The sequence below is a fragment of the Gymnogyps californianus genome, chromosome 1, assembly GCF_018139145.2.
Source record: "Gymnogyps californianus isolate 813 chromosome 1, ASM1813914v2, whole genome shotgun sequence".
Taxonomy (NCBI): domain Eukaryota; kingdom Metazoa; phylum Chordata; class Aves; order Accipitriformes; family Cathartidae; genus Gymnogyps; species Gymnogyps californianus.
In genome coordinates, this window is record NC_059471.1 from 8,188,827 (window position 1) to 8,205,994 (window position 17,168).

The 17,168-nt window shown below is 43.5% G+C and overlaps 1 protein-coding gene across 1 annotated transcript in view; it reads right to left on the reverse strand.

Moving 5' to 3' along the window:
* The window catches only part of ME3 (malic enzyme 3), a 136,550-nt gene that overhangs the window by 22,847 nt on the left and 96,535 nt on the right, over positions 1–17,168 (reverse strand). Inside the window, exons 5-6 of the mRNA XM_050898636.1 lie at positions 15,069–15,230; positions 12,006–12,109 (exon numbers count right to left, since the gene is read on the reverse strand). Of these exons, the coding sequence (XP_050754593.1) occupies positions 12,006–12,109; positions 15,069–15,230 (266 nt within the window). The remainder of the gene's footprint in view (positions 1–12,005; positions 12,110–15,068; positions 15,231–17,168) is intronic.

Consider the following 17,168-nt stretch of genomic DNA (forward strand, 5'->3'; position numbering starts at 1 on the left):
CTAAGGATAAACTTAGCAAGGAGTATGAACAGAACAGCTGCTGGGGCCATTTGCAATAACGTTCTTGTGAGTATCAACATGATGAGTCAGTTCTACTGTCCTTCCTCCACAGCACAGTAACTCAAGATTTGTGTAACCTGTTTCATCCCAAAGGAATTCAGAGCGCTTTACAAAGAGTATTTGGGTAGCATCCAAAAGTAAAACGTAACCAACTTGGGACTGGAGCACAGAAGTGCTTTAATATGCAACAAGGCTAAAAAAAAATCCAGCTCAGGAGAGAAGGTGGAGAATACTTGTTACTGCAAAGGGAAAGGGTGGCCAGAGAGCTGCTACTTGTACTGGAATTCAGCCAACAAAATGCAGCGCAGACTGGGATTTCTTCCACTACCTTTACATATCTAAAAGTTGGCTGTATAATGCCCAGCTAGACAACTCTGGCTGCCTTCTCAGATGATGGAGAGAAAGAGGCATGTCCAATAGCAATTTCTTTGAACTAGTCTAAGTGGAAAATGGAAGTAGATTACATCTCTGGAGATGCCTCTTTCTCCACTGTGAAGACAGACTAAGATGATCAACTTAAATTTAGATGTCTAACTTTAGACACCTAAATTAGGAGAGATAATTTAATGTTATCTAATTATCACAGCTGGTTAGGAAGATCTTAAATATATGTCATGCGCCCTAGGTCACTGGCTTATCACCCTTTCAACTTCAATGCTTTGCTGTCCTTCAAAGCCTGTGATTTCTTTGTTGATCTTCTCTATAGAAATTGCCCGGCTTCATCTCTTGTGTATGGTATCCAAGTGGTCCCCTATCACAGTATGCAGAAATATTTGAGGATGGAATGAATTATACTGGCCAGTCTCCCTCCATAATAATGTTTTTTAAATGAAAACTGGATTTTGACAGAATTGATTTTGCAAAATTGTTGTGCTTCATTGGAAACATTGTAGTTCCCATTAAGAAACCAAAATTAATTATTTCTTTTTGGAGGAATCATTTTTAGTGAGGTATGACTTTTGTCTAACCAGCTAAGAAATTTTGCTCTGTTTAACTCGTGACATCTGATATGAATGCAGTCCCAGGTAGTACACACATGCTTGCTGTCTATAGGTGCAGGATGCCTCTTTTTAGAAAAAGTGATTGTAAAGTGAGTATTTGAACAAGGATTTCTGAAGATCCCCTCTGCCACATTTAAATATCCTTAAATTTGTGGCTAGAATGGAGGGTGGCCCTGCAGAGAGATCTTGCGAACTGCCGTGGTAGGAAGAGGTTCCTGAGGTCAGCCTGTTTGGCTTGTTGCCAGTTCTCATAGATTCTTCCATGCTTCTACTGATCCATGTGACTCATCTCCCGAAGGAGAGTTTGAAGCCAAGAGCAGCAGATCACATCAAGACTGAATGTTTGCCAGTCCAGGAAAGGCATGGCCAGCTAAGGTTGGCTCCCTCCAGTAATCTCATCCTGTCAATGACAGCTTCTCTAGAGCGTTCTATCATCTTCTTGGCATCTGGGACATTAGTAGTTCAACACCCAGGATCTAATTGCCTTTATCTAAAAGGAAAGCTCAAATGTAGACCATCAGGATTTCAGACTGACAAGGTACACTGAAACAGAGCAAGTGCCAATCTCCAGTTTGGTTTCTTCCATTCCCTGGTTCTTTCCCTGCCCCTTTCAAAAAAGGAAGGTTTTGGTTTTTGACCTTCTGATTTTGGATTCAAAGCTGTTCCCATTCTTCTTGGGCATACTAAGCGTGCATTTCTTGGGGTCTCTGCAGTCCTATGTCTCCTTGTGGAACTGGAGCTTTCCCCTTAGCATGAGTAATTCTTATATTTGCAGGCTGTGGAAAAAGATGCTTGGACAGTTCATTTCTGTACCTCTCTGACAGAGGTGGTTTTGAAAGAATTCAGATACTCTGGATAGAAAAGGGGAGAGACTATAACAACAAAGTCTTTTATGGTCACTAAATATTATCCTGATTAATGTCTTAACACCTACCCCTCAACCACTACAACACATTCACACTTTTCAGCAAAAATGAGACCTTTTGGAGTTACAAGCCAAACTCTGCTGTACTGGTTTGTTGTATGGCAGGTTAATGTCAGGTGCAAACTCTGATATCCTTTGCTGAAGGTTCTGTGTGTTTCTTTCAGATAAAACATTGAAAATAATTTCTCTCTAAAAACAGTTCCTCACTTCTGTCCTGTAACTGGTGACACTACAAGAGTCATTATTTAATACCGTCACCATGTCTCCTGGTTCACTGTTGGCTGCCAGACCACCGTCTGGGGACCCTGTTCTCTACCATCTCTGGAATTAATTTAGCCATTTTATAGAATTGGAAACAAAAAGATGTACTTTGTCAGTTCTTCCTCATCAAAAAAATCACTAGTCTTTCATGGTAAAGATTATCTTGCTGGCTCATTAGCTTGCATATTTGGGGGTTTTGTGCCATAAATAATTATGCCCCAAATTTTGGCTTTCTCTCCCATACCTTGCAAAAACCTTCCTGTAAAAATAGCCTCACTGGGAAATGCTTTATAGAACGGTCCCACACACTCATTTTAGTCCGATCTCCAGACCTTGCCTAGCAAATTTTGCACAAACAGGATTTTTAATGAAATAATATACTATTGATCAAAATAATAGTATAAGACTGTCACCCTAATGAAGGACGACTCTAGGAGCTATACACATACAATACTACAAGTCTGTTGTAAAAACTGCCACCTGAAAAGCTTTATTAAGAAATGATTCCATTTCCTGGAAAACAAACAAGCATAGGATTCACGCTTTGTTTATCACTGTACTGCTGTTCCGGTACTGTTACTATCAAACTAGAGCTACACTAAATCTCTGAGCTGTGCTAACAGGAAGATGCTGTTAGTAAAGTCTGTATCCCCTGTAGAGGATGATACACATCTCTCTTGGATGAGCACAAAGTGTGGAGCAACAGAGCGTGAATCCCAGAAGAGGAAGGCAGATGTTTTCCTGATGACATTGCTTTTAGCTTCTTTATTTAAGAGATTTGTCAATTGCCTGAACAATCTCATTATGCAACTCGGTTCTTTCATCCTCATTTGTAAGTACCTCTTTGAGTTCATCCAGCCTCATTATAAGCCACGAGGTCAGAGAGGAAAAAATTCATGAGGCAGCAGTTACCATTTGAGAAGCATCTGACCAAAACTGCACAAGTCAGAACTTCAAGGGTGGCCTGAGGGCCTGTGCAGCGCCTTTGCTGACTAGTATCAAAAGGGCATTTTTTTTCACCATGAGCAGGGAGTATAAAACGTTCCTACATGCATGAAAAAAATTGTATTTGCAAGAAGGTCCAGTTCCTTTATGGAAAGAATCACAAGAAGGAGGTTCCAATCCTTGTCTGAATTTACATTTTATAGCACTGCTTTCAGTCATTCACGATGTAAGGTATATCTGCTTTGATGCACTGCAACTCCTACTCATAGTCTTAGATAAAACCAGGCAAAGAAGAACCAAATTGTCCTTGCCCTTGTCCTTGAGATCTTCTTACTGCTGCAAGCAGTAAGCAAATACACCAGCAAGCAAAGTTCTGATTTCCAAGAAAAATGAAATTTTCCTTAAAGGAGCCCATCATCAGGAAAAAACCATGCTTGGCAAGTGATCAGCATTTAGGATTGGAAAAACAAAGTCCACTCTAGCAAGTTAAACAACACTAGCACCTGAGTCTGGCCAGTGTCCCGAGGCCATTCTTATTGTTAAATTGTTAGCATGATCCTTGGCAGGCTTCTGGTCAGACCAGCAGTCCTCTGCCATACAATTCCTGGCCATAGTTGAGGGGTCAGTTTGGTCACCTCCTCAAGAGGCCAGCTGAGAGCAGCTCTGCGGAGAAGGACTTGGGGGTATTCGTGGATGAAAAACTGAATATGAGCCGGCAATGTGCGCTAGCAGCCCAGAAAGCCAATCGCATCCTCGGCTGCAGGTTGAGGGAGGTGATTCTCCTCCTCTACTCCGCTCTCATAAGACCCCACCTGGAGTACTGCGTCCAGCTCTGGGGTCCCCAACATAAGAAAGACATGAACCTGCTCGAGGGGGTCCAGAGGAGGGCCACGAAGATGATCAGAGGGCTGGAGCACCCCTCCTATGAAGACAGGCTGAGAGAGTTGGGGTTGTTCAGCCTGGAGAAGACAAGGCTCTGGGGAGACCTTATAGCAGCCTTCCAGTACCTAACGGGGGCCTACAGGAAAGATGGGGAGGGACTCTTTATCAGGGTGTGTAGTGATAGGACGAGGGGTAACAGTTTTAAACTGAAAGAGGGTAGATTTAGATGAGATATTAGGAAGAAATTCTTAACTGTGAGGGTGGTGAGACACTGGAACAGGTTACCCAGAGAAGTTGTGGATGCCCCATCCCTGGAAGTGTTCAAGGCCAGGTTGGACGAAGCTTTGAGCAACCTGATCTAGTGGAACTAGATGATCTTTACGGTCCCTTTCAACCCAAACCATTCTATGATTCTACGATTCAGAGAGAGAAAAGGGAAGTTGTTCCCACAAGGTCTTTGCAAACTGAGTTTTCACAAACAAGAGTGGAAGAAAACCAGACTGTTGTCTCATCTGACACCAAGGTTGACTCAAGGCACAGAACAAGATTACACTTTCATCTACATTAGAAATAGAGACAGAACCAGCAATCTTAAATAAGCAAACACTGGTGCCAAGCTAAGAAGAGGCTTAAAGGGGAAAAAGTACCTTTGTTCATCCCACGGAAAAAGGGTGCAAGGCCCAGGCTCATTCTTACTATTGGAGATCCAGTTCCTTCCCACCTCTGAGTCTGCTGATAGCCCACGTGGCAGTTCTGGTGTAGTTGTTGGGCTCTTTGCAATAGGCAGGGTTACACAAAAGCATAAGCATGTCCCAGAAGGCTAAGGCTTTTCTACTGTCATTCACGTCTGGGAAATCTCATGTCAGGATTGCACTGTTTGCATATTTGTATGTGTTTCTGGCCAAGAAGAGGAAACCCAGATAAGTAAAGGGACAACAGCAAGACAAGTTTACTACTACTTGGAGGCATGGGGCAGACAAATGCACTATTGTTTACAGGGAGAGCTTACAACATTTGTATGCTTACAGGCTGCAGACAGATGTTACACTTCACATCAGAAAAAGCCTTTCATTTTTAAGACTTCCACACAGCTAAGAGGAAGGCAAGTTTTCCCTTAAAAAACTGACAAGGAAAACAAAAATTTTGGTAAGTTAAAATAAAAGTTGACCTTCTGGTTCTGAATCCACTGAAAAAAAAACCTTCAAACCCTCACTCAGTACCATGATGTGATTTAAAAGCACTATTTATATCACTCATTAAATAGTTCTAATAGTGTTAAAAGGAGAGATGAAGAGGTAAGTTAGAAAACATGATCATATCTTACTTTGTTTTGAAATGGAAATGTAATGAGTAAGGTTCATTGATTGTCAGGTTAATCATAGCATGTTGAAACTTGGACCCAAGGATCCACATTAGAGGTCATGACTGTTACAGCAGATGTAGCAGTTATGATGGTCATCATGACTGAGACAAAAATGCAATTGCTTTTATGCTAAAATGTGGGTTTTGAGCCAACAGATGGGAGATTTGAAAGAACTTGTAGCCTTTTGTATTGTAACCAATACAAAATTTAGAACTCTAGGTCCCGGGTTTAGAAATCTCATGCCAGGGAGCTGCATCATGAACCCAACAGGACCTGCTGCCTGCCTCACCATCATCTTGGGCTGCAGACGATTTCTAATGTTGGGTAGGAGTCTCACTAGGTTTCTGCCAACATAAACACAGCCACCATGCTGAGGCATAGAGCCTGCTGTGGATTCAGTGAGTGCTAAATCAATGAAAGTGACCCTTGAAGCACAAAGATAGCAGAAAATCCCTGAATCTTGCATTACTGGAAGCTGGGGGGTATGCCAAGGATTGCATGCTGCTGTTCTTAGTCATATGCCAGGGCATCTGCTATGAGCTACTGTTAGAGACAGGATATGGGGCAAGATCAAGCCAAGATCAATTACAAAGTTCTTGGAAAAAAAATCTTGAAAAATCATAGTCAACCTTCATTATAGTCTTTACAGCAGAAAGAAAAAAAAACAAACCCAACTCTTTTATGCTGCATATCTCATGACTTCCAAGCACTAAGACCAGCACTAATGGCTGCTACAGCCATTCTTGTGTTTTTATGCAAAATGACGTCATCTTCCTTGCAGTGGGTCTGAGAACAGACTGCAGCTGGAGGTACAAGGCTTCTTAGGAGCAGGGCATAAGCAGGAGATGGAACCATACTAGTGCTGACCCTCAGATGTAGCCTTGAGCTACCCTCTGACAGACAACAAGGAATGGAGCCTCACCACCTGCCTTCCACACAAACAGAACCTCTCCAGCTACATCTTTCTGAACCAGCTGTGGTACATCTGGCTTAGGTAGAAAAGCACAGACAGAAAGCCTAGAACAGAGGGCTTTTTGACATCTGTAACTGCGTTATCCCAAAGGATTTGAAGGCAAGGTAATAAAAGTCCGTTACCACAGTGATCCCGTAGCAGCACATCTAGAGCTCAATCATTCCTCAGTAGCAGAAAATCAAGCTAATAAAACCTAAATATTGTTCTTTGACTTTAAATATCACCCAATGGCTAAAAGCAGATCACAGGAGCTGGCTGATGAGCTCATCCCACATCAAGCCAGGATAATAGACAGCTGGGGTGGCTCTTCCCATTACCATCCCTTCTCCCTTCTGGATGGTGTCAGAGTCCTTCTGGCCATGGTAACTGGGGTAGATGGGCAAGGAGAATATCCACCTTGTATTCCCATGAAGGCTGGAGTCAGTCTATACCATAAGCCCTGCCAGGGCACTGGTGATGGTGTGCAGGTCTCCTAACAGACACATAGATGCTGAGGAGGGACTTTAGGTGTTAGCAGTATTACACGAGGGCTTTGTGGAGGCCAGTGGTGCCTAGAGACTTAAGTCTAGTCTTTCAGGATCAATTAGCCAAGTTAACTAGAGCATCTGAAGAAATAACATGGGGGCACCGGTACTGGTGATTTTGTTTCTGAAAGGTGCTGGTGAATTTGTGATCGATGGCCCTGGAGAACTGCTGAAACAGAGGTGGCTTCTTTTCGAGCAGGCTCTGGTTGTTGGAGAGCACACGGGACCTGACTTGGTATGTTTGTGGGTAAAAGTACTGGGAAGGGAATAGGCAAAGAGAAATCAGGTATAAAACAAGCACAAGAGAAAACAAACTCAGCAGAGCTACTTTCCTTCTCCCATTTTGAGAAACTGAGTGTTTGATCTCCTGATGTCTTCTGTGCTCTGCCATATGGCACAGGCTGATAGAAAGCTTCTGTTGCCCTGGTCACCCTGTTAATAAGCACTGATGGGAAAGGAAAGGGGAGTGAAGTTATGACAGCTTAATGAGGCTTCTGCGACGCGGTTTGCTGGCGTGGGGAACTGCATCTCACAGAGTCTCAGGCTGCATGCTCAGCATCTGCTGGCAAGTGATTGAGGCCAGCATTCGAAACAGAGGCTGGAGCTCGGGGACAGGCCATCCATCAACACCTCTGGCCACTTGGAGCCACCAAGCTGCACTGTTACTGTATGATGAAACTACAGGAGGAGCGAATGGCATAGGACAGATAAGGAACTAGTCTCCAGTTTCTATACCGGTTTAGGAGAAAAGGAGAACGAGGGAAAAAATTTCCAGTGGTAGTTTGCTTTGAAAGAGAGTCTGAGGATTGATGCATATTGTTACTGTGGATGCTGGGCTGAAGCCCTTCAGAGCCCAGAGAACATGTCCCAGCACAACACATCTCCCATGGCTTTTTGATTTCAACTTTAACTTGCTCATATAAGCAAGCCCCAGAAATTCTGTGGGTTACTCTGATTATGATCCTTGGACACTTTAGGTGAATATTTATTCCAGCCTACAAAAATGTACCAGTCCAAGAATAAGAGTGACTTACCCTTTGCCATGGTAACTGAGGAGAGGGAAAAGTGAACCAGTGTATTTTCCCATACAAAGCACATTACTCATTGTGAGAAAACAGCAATTTGTCAGGCTGCTTCATTCAGTCATAGGTTAGGCTCAACGGGCCAAATTTGGCACGTAGTTGCCTCCCAAGAGGAGCAAAATGCATAGCTTGGAGCTCTTGTTAAAGAGCTCAGTCATTTCATGTGTTTTAGGTGAAAGAGTAATGAATGGAGGTTTAGGCAGCAGGAAAATGCAGAAATTTATCCAGCTGTTTCAGAAAGGGTTTTTCTTTCTAAAATTGCCCATAAGTCACACTTTATTTCAAAATACTTTAAGTGCTAACTCTGAAGCCTCTGACACACTCCTCGTTTCATTACTAGGTGGCTATTATGAGACCAGGAGCCCTTCCTGCTGACTGTAGGGGTCTCCAGCTATAGAAATTTGACATCTGTTTGATATTATTATTCCATTAGAAGAGTAAATCTTTACTCCCCTGGCTTTCTTGTGGGCTCTGACACATTCCACTTCAGTGACAAATGTCCCTTGAGCCAGCAGTGATTTGACAGGGTGGGAGGTACTCCTGCAGAGGAACTGACAAATGGTTTCCATGAGAAGTTGAAGTATCCTCAGGAAGTAGACAGAATTTCTGCATGAACATCAAGCTGAAAAGGAAACCCCCAAATTGCAAGAGATTTGTGGCAACCCAAAAGGTTCGTCCCCAAATAACTGAATTTGCAGGTGACATTATAGACTTGCGTAAGAAACCACAGCAGACTGAAGATCACAGCAGTTCGTACTCACAGGTTTCCTCACACGTGGAAGCAGGCTACGATAAAGCAGCATGTTCTTGACCTTCTGAACAATTTCTGCTTCCTTTTGTAACATAAGCGAGAGCTCCTACTGGGTTGCATCCAGTCATTCCAGTGGAAATTTGAGACCAAATGAATCTGTTTCATATAAGTTTGCCAAACCCAGGCTGATAGCAGGATTATTCACCAGCCCAGAGCTCACAGAGGAGCTCCAACAACGCTTTAAAGTATGCTGGTGGTCAGGACGATAATATAGGGTAATAGCTCCTTTCACTCAAGGATCTCCAAATACTTTACAGATGTGAATGGAGAAGTGCAAACTGGAATTTCCCAGACCCACTTTGCAGAGAACTTTTTGGGGGCTTACCATGTTCAAGCAATTCATCCTGGCTAAGAGAAATAGAAAAGCTGGAACAGGGGCCCCTGGAACTTGATTCCCAGTACTTGGATGAAAGCATTAGACATGACATCACCTCTTCACAAGATAAGAGTTCATTGTTTCATGGCTGAGTGTCTTCTCCCTTCAATGCGGAGATTAGCTCATGTAAACTAAACGCAGGAAAATAACAGCCAATCCTTCCTCTCTAGCAGCAAGCACAGAAAAGGCAAATTGTCTTTCTGGCCCTGTCACTGACACCACAGGAGTAGGGGGTGCAATGAGCTTTGCATTTAACACCACAAGCATAAATCTGAGAGCCAAATTTATGATGGCTGAGACCATCATCTGGTTTCTCATTCTATTGTTCCCATTCTATCTTCAACACCAACACTGCAATACCCCGTAGTCTCCTGGCCAGAAGGGAGTGGGATCGTTTCCTTGAAGGATTCATTAGTGACTACAATTAAAACAAACAAAAACCCCACAAATCAACCCTGACAACTCTTAAATCTTTTCTACTTGTAGAGCCTCTTGTGATTTCCTAGTTGTGTTTTACCAGTTTTCTAGCCTCCAAGAATTTCTTCCCCCTAGATAACCCCCAACTGTCTAATATAATACTACACTGTAATCAACTGACATTTCAGTCAAGCTTTCTTAACAAATATAAAGAAGGACAAATGTCCTGGTTTCGGCTAGGACAGAGTTAATTTTCTTTCTAGTAGCTGGTATAGTGCTGTGTTTTGGATTTAGTAGGAGAATAATGTTGATAACACACTGATGTTTTCAGTTGTTGCTAAGTAGTGTTTATACTAAGTCAAGGATTTTTCAGCTCCTCATACCCAGCCAGCAAGAAGGCTGGAGGGGCACAAGAAGTTGGGAGGGGACACAGCCAGGACAGCTGACCCAAACTGGCCAAAGAGCTATTCCATACCATATGACATCATGCCCAGTATATAAACTGGGGGGAGTTAACTGGGAGGGGGGATCGCGGCTCGGGAACTAACTGGGCATCGGTCAACGAGTGGTGAGCAATTGCATTGTGCACCACTTGCTTTGTATATTTTAATTCTTTTAGTATTGCTATTGTCACATTATTATTATCATTATCATTGTTTTTCATTCCTTTCTGTCCTATTAAACTGTCTTTATCTCAACTCACGGGTTTTTTTTTTCCTGATTCTCTCCCCCATCCCAGGGGTGGGGGGCAGTGAGCGAGTGGCTGCGTGGTGCTTAGCTGCCGGCTGGGGTTAAACCACGACAACAAACCAGAGCACAAACACAAAATTCTCTTCTCTGCAGCCACCCTTAGGTATTTTTAATCTAACAGGCAAGGCAGTGTTATTGTGCTCATATTCACAGACATAGGGGCTATAGCACTGGCTGATAGCAAGTATCTTTACACAGTAAGTGGGAAATTGCAGCTGGGCGGGTTGATGTACTGGTCGGCCGTCATACGGGACATGTCTACACCATGCTGCTGAACAGCAAAGGAGAGACTCCTGCCCTAACAGCAGCATTGCATGTGCACAGGGTGCAGCACAACGCTGCCCAGAGCTACCACATCAGCAGATGCTGAAATTCTCCATGACGCATTCATCCCTCTCAAAACTTGGTTCGTCAGCTGTGACTGAATGGTCCTCAGCATTTCAGCCCCTATTTCCTACTTCCCTCCACCCACAGCCAGCTGGGCAGTCAGACCGTATGTAAAGATACGCTTCTTAGTGGACGGGTAGGTGTTGTCGTTAGACACTGGACATGATGCCTCCTATCTCAAGGGAGACAGGATGAACTGTGAGCTGATGACACACATACCACCCACTCCCTTCCATTTATGCAGGAACACACACACACATACAGCCGGCTGGAGGCACAGAAAGAGGGAAGATCAAACATAGCTCCTTCAGCTGTGAAGAAAAGACCTTACAACATACAGACAGGCAGCAGCCTATTAATCAGGCACAGACTGCAGCTCTCTGCCACTCCTTATCAATATCATCTGCTGCTTTAGGAAAGGCAGAAAAAGCTGCTTAGGAGCTTGGGGCTTTCCAAATATTATTTTTTTCCTTAACAGTTGTTCTCACTTTCCTTCTTATGGTAACCTCTCCAGATAGTCATCGATATTTTAATATATTTTCTTTTTTTCAGAAAGAGGAACTTAATGCAGTGCACGAGGTGCACATACAGCGCCGAGGTTGTGGTTCTGCTCTTCCCATATCAAACTCCCTGGTACATGACAATCAGAGACCCTCTATCCCAGATAGTAAGTAAGAATGGAAATATGCTCTTGGTCTGTCCCACTGTTAAAACGACAATGCTTACAATCCTGGCCTTCTCACTCCGCAGACTTAAATGCCAGCAGGGAAGCTCCTATTTTTAACAAAGCGATAGACAGGCAGTCTGCAGGCTCACACAGACATCACCATGTGGTGTAACACGCCATTTCCGTTTAGATGATTTCCTTCACAATGGTGAAAGCTAGAAACTTCCTTTACAAAATGTAAACAAACCAAAGTTCAGATTCTGCCTATGCTGAATGAGGCTCGTAAACGCATGATGGAGGCCAGATACAGCCCACAGGGCATATGTTTGACACCTATGGCCGCCTATAAGGACAGGAAATGGTTATAAATAGTCAGTCCCATTTCAGTTCTCTGGAGACAAATATTTTTGACACAGAGCGCTCAAGCACAAAGAGTCATTTGTAGACCACCCAGGAGACTTGCATTTAAATGACCTTTCTTTGCTTGGATGATCAATTATACTAATGTTTATTTCACTAGTTGCAACATTTGTTCTTAAATGGAAGCAGCCCAGAGGAGCCATGTATGTAATCCCACTTACTTGTTGGTAACTGCCTGCATAAACTCATCAATCAGTTCGTCGTACTGTTTCCCACGAACCCTCTTGTGTTTCAGTCCAATATAGAGTGGATCACTCAGGAGAGCCTAGGACACAAAGCAATTCTGTTGACATCTTCTCTTCCATGGATGGACGGAGATTTATGTCCCAGCCTACCCAAAAGTTTGTCTGTTGTGGTCATATTAATTTTACTTACTATGCAGTGAAGGCCAGCTCACACAGCTCTTCCCAAGCAGAAAGTGTTTCCATAAGAAGCTATGGACTATCTTTTTGTGTAAATAAAGTCAGAGGGATGTAATGGTTTTTGACTGCTGTAGGAAATGGAGCTCTGCATCACCAGAACAGCTCTACCAAAGGCTCCCTGCCAAGGTGCCTCACTCCTAGTGAATAAAACTGACCTTGTGTGTGCGGTATTTACTGCTCATTCAGTTCTTAATTTTGCACTGAGGTTACCAGGAAAGCTGTTGACCATAAACAGTGCTTTGAGCAATGAAGATCGCCTAAAGTAACTTGAAATGACACATGTCATTTAGGCCTTTAAGTGACAGCCCAGAGTTGACCAGAACCAGTGATCAGATGCCAAAATGTTCCCAAGCCCCGCACCTACCTAGCACTCACCTCGGTTATCAGCGGGTGTCAAGGCAAGGCATTTTCATACAACGGATTAGTTTATTTTTTGGCTCCTGCTAGGAATATAAAAACAGGCCATTCCTCCAACCAGTCCAGCAGGTGTTAAGTTAGGACTCCTAAGCCACCTAAAAAGGACTGGGTCAGCATGGAAATAGCATGTATTTTGGGGAAAATTACAAGACAAACAGTGGCAGGAGACAGGTGGGCCAACACCTCCGTGAGTCACTGCAAAGCAACTCTACTTCCCTGCCAATTTCAGGAACTGAATCATCCACATGAGAAGGAGACGAGCCATCACAAACCTATTGTCCTGCAGCCATATGGGCCCTAAATATTGGCAGGTATGCTAAAATTAGATCTGTTTTTACAGCCACAGCTGCTTTCCCTTAGAAGGAAAGATGAAAGAGGTTTTCCTCTGAGTTTGACAGATTAACTCTTCAGGGCCATGAAACAGAAAGCAGACCCATTTGCATTACTTCACTGATTGCTCCTATAGTTCCATGTGCTCTGGGGCTGGTTCATGGAGTATAAAATTCTCCCATAGGCAAGCTGAGAAATGCCAAGCTCTGAAAAAAGACTGATTTGCTGAAAGAGTATACAAAGTATTATGAACTGTCAGAAAGACAAGCTGGGAATTGATGCTAAAAATATATTTACTCCATTCTACCTGAGGTGCCTGCATTAGCAACATAGTCAGCCTAGGCACAACATATATTCATAGGCAGAGATGAACAGGACGAATGCCTACAGGAGGTGTCTTATTTCTGCATTGATAAGAGTTTAGTCGTGGGGCAGGATGCTTGTAGGACGTGCTTAGGGTTGGGTTAAGCTGGGTTTATGCACATGAGAAAGCCATTAAATAAATAAATGAATTATTTATATTGTGAGGAAATATATTGCTTATATTGCTGGAAAAGAGCAAGTTCTATATCTTAATCCCAGCTGTGGAAATTGGCTTCACGGAGTTGTTCCTGGACACGTAAGCTACACTTGATCTTGGTCAGAACAAAAGTCCCCAAGACTGACTCTGGGAGTCCCTTTTTCTGACACCATCTGACCCTTGGAGATGCCTAAAAATCATTGGTGCCACTTTGGATTTTAGTGTTCCCCTGGATGCTGAGATAGAAGCAGGTGGTCACGCACGGTCAGAAGCTTCCCGTGGGAAGGGAAGCACTTTCACCCTGGTTCCTCTGGAGGGGAGCTCCAGCTGGGGGGCTCAGAGCATGCCAGCACTCGGTGGTGTGCAGACCAGCATGGAGGAGAAGGAAGAGATGAAGGAGCCAAAGTCAATTACAATGCTCTATTGACTGGAAACTCCAAGAATTGAGAGACTGACACTTAATTGCTGCTTTACCCTCAGAGGGTCTGAACTCAGAGATTCCACTTTTCAGGAATGACTGTGGATCAGGCTGAGATGAGCACACCCTATATTCCACGAGTCCATGACAGGCCACTATGCTACAGGGATAAAATAATCCTGGGACCAGAGACCAAAGAGGTAATTGGGAATCTCATCCCAGATGTCATCTGTGGCCGCTGATTTTGCTTTCTTTCATTCTTTTCAAGTGTCCAGTGTGAGACACTTGGGTCTGCAGTGAAAGAGGTACAGAAAATCTAGCCTTCCAGTGAGCATAGGCATGTCTGAAAATGTCGGCACTCATTTGTCTTCATACACAAACTCAAAGCTCTTATACTCCAGATCTGTTATTTCTCTCAAGAAACATGTGTTTGGTTTACTTGGGGTCAAATGAGGCACAAGTACATTTTACAAAAATGGACAAACGCGGGCCATCACAAGTAACTATAGGATATTCGTTTTCAAAAAGACATCCTCACAGATGTCCATTCTGGCATTGCTAAAATGTTGCACTTCGGCCTTTCTGAGCCAGAGTCATAAGGCAAAAATCTGCAAACAGATGGAGTCCTCTTGTCTGGTTGTCATGCGCAGTAAAGTGTGCAATCTGACAAAACACTGAAATTAATCATTCCCAAACCACCCACCAGGGATTCTCCATTTTCCGGAATACAGTCACCTCTACACAGACATGAGTATCTGCCTGTTTTCTCACAATTACCAGAGGAAGAATAAATCTGGGACTTCCTCTACAAAATCTTTCAACTCACCTTGCCATGCTGAAAGGTGGAGCTGACCCTTCAGCTCCAACTGGCAACACTCTGAGTCTTCTCACCAGGGGACCATGAGGCTATTCAGTGGTTATTTCAGTTCCCCATAAGAGCAAAAGTTTCTTGAGCATCAAACAGGAAAGAAACCTGCCCACTTCCCTGCAGTGCTGGTCTAGCCATCATCTCATCTTGGATGTCTCTGGCTTTGTCTCCACATTTAGGGAACTGGCCTCAGTTAAGCATTAATCTCAGTTCTTTCTCCCCCATCAGATTTATGAAAAACTGTCTTACCTCGTTGTCTGTGCCAACATCCAGCAGGACAGGGAGACACTGTTGTGGGTGAACTCCACCACAAGCTGTGTACAAAGCAAGCTTCCCAACTGGGATACCCATGCCATAACTTCCTAGGTCTCCTAAACCGAGAATCCTCTCTCCATCTGTCACCACGATAGCCTAGGAAGATCAAAAGAGACTGTTGTATGGTGTTGCCAAGGCTGTAGAAGCAAAACCAGCTCCACTGTCTTCACACTGATGCCATTTTGCAGTTGCATTGTGCAATGGATATTTGCTCCTTCTACATGACACCATGTTAATTAGTGGTTAGTGATAGAGGGCTGTTCATTTTTGGAGGCAGAGATAATGTGGTTGATGGGTAGCTGCTTGTGGTGAGGCAGAGGAGCAGCTCTGCTTGCCAACACTTCAATTCACTTGTAGAAGAGCTAACCACCATGGCGCTCTGTGCATCCTCAGCTGTATAACCAGAAGCTGCACAAAAGAGATCTGGCCTTAATTTTTCCTTTCTTTTTTTCTGGAAAAAGAGCCCTGTACAAAAGCGCTCGTGCTATGAACTGCATCTCTGGAAGTAACAAGCTCATGCGTTCACACTGTTGTGGAGCAGCTTTGGAGTAGCCAACATCAGATAATCAAAACACAACTCATTATAACTAGGTCCCTTTGCCTCTGGTCCCTCCGACTGCAAGGCAGGTAGACAGACGCCATCAGCACGGGCAGCAGCACGGACTGCGGAGGGGCTCCCACTCTATGTGTTTAATATTAGACTTTTTTCCCCACCCAGCTGGGAGTTAAACAATTGCCATTTAACTCTTTGTGTAATTGGCCTTTTGCATTTCAGCAATACCGTAATGTGTCACCTCACTGAAATCTCTGATCCCTAATTTTCGGTTTTTCTCATTACTGTATCATTTCTTTGTGACAAGAAGGGAAATAAAAGCCTGCTTAATGATGTCCAAATTAGAAGCCTAAAGCTGAGCTGTTCAACCCGGACTGTGCATCACTGAGACCTTAGGAGGCAAATGACCAAGCAGGTCTGACTAAACTTCCCCATTTCTAGGTTAACAACTACTCTGTTTGTCGATTTTGTCCCCAGGGTCCGGCACTCTTTGGGGCAGTTCTGAAATCCAGTGAGAACAGGAGTATACTGGTGTCCGGTCCCACTGTGGGAGACAAGCTGTAAACACAATAACAAACTTCAACTTTCAACACTGTCCCAGCAATTCAGAGAACAGAGCGCTCACATCAAATGGTTTATCAGACTGCGGGGGACTCAAGTGCACAGTCTAACTTGGATTTCAAAGGCGAAGACTGCAGAGTAGTTCTTTACTTGCTGATCTGCAAAGTTAAGGCTAAACTTAGGACATACACACGTGTATGCTTTAGTGAGAAATAAGAGAAAGGGGGATTAGACGCTGTCTCAATAGATATAATTCCTTGGGGGGGTATAATAAAGACGCATTGGTTTATTGCTGCGATGGAGAAGCATTTTGTTGTTTAGGAATGTAATAAACCTCTTGCTGCACTTTCCTATTTCAGGAAGAATCGTACTCATTTGTTTCAGTGTCCTTTCCCTGCATATTTCAGATGATTAAAGGGAGAAGCCATGGAAGGACTTAAACTTTCGCACTATGGCTTCAGAATGAACGACGGAATGCTCTTATTCAACATAAACTATATACACATCCCAAGGCTATTTTCTCCCTCAGCATAAACCACTGTTTGTAACGGCAGAATGGAATTATATTACATTACATTGTTTAGGAATAAGCCTGAGGAGAAACTACAGATACAGAGGACACATGCATCTATTCTGGTTTTTACATCTATTTTGCCCTCCAGCAAAAAAAAGCCCTCTGGTAGTTTCTGGCATAATACATTCCAGGGTTGAAATGTACATAGTAATAGTGACAACCAATATATAATAGAGATTATTTTGAAATGGTCCTGCTATATGTAGAATATTTGTTTTTGTGCTGTTGCCAGTTCCTTGTCAGTAGGAGTTAGAATTCCTGAAAGTGAACCTTCAGTGAAAAACCTATTAAAACTAAAAGGACTATACACCTATCCTTAGGCTAGAGGTTGAAGAAGCCCTGCCAC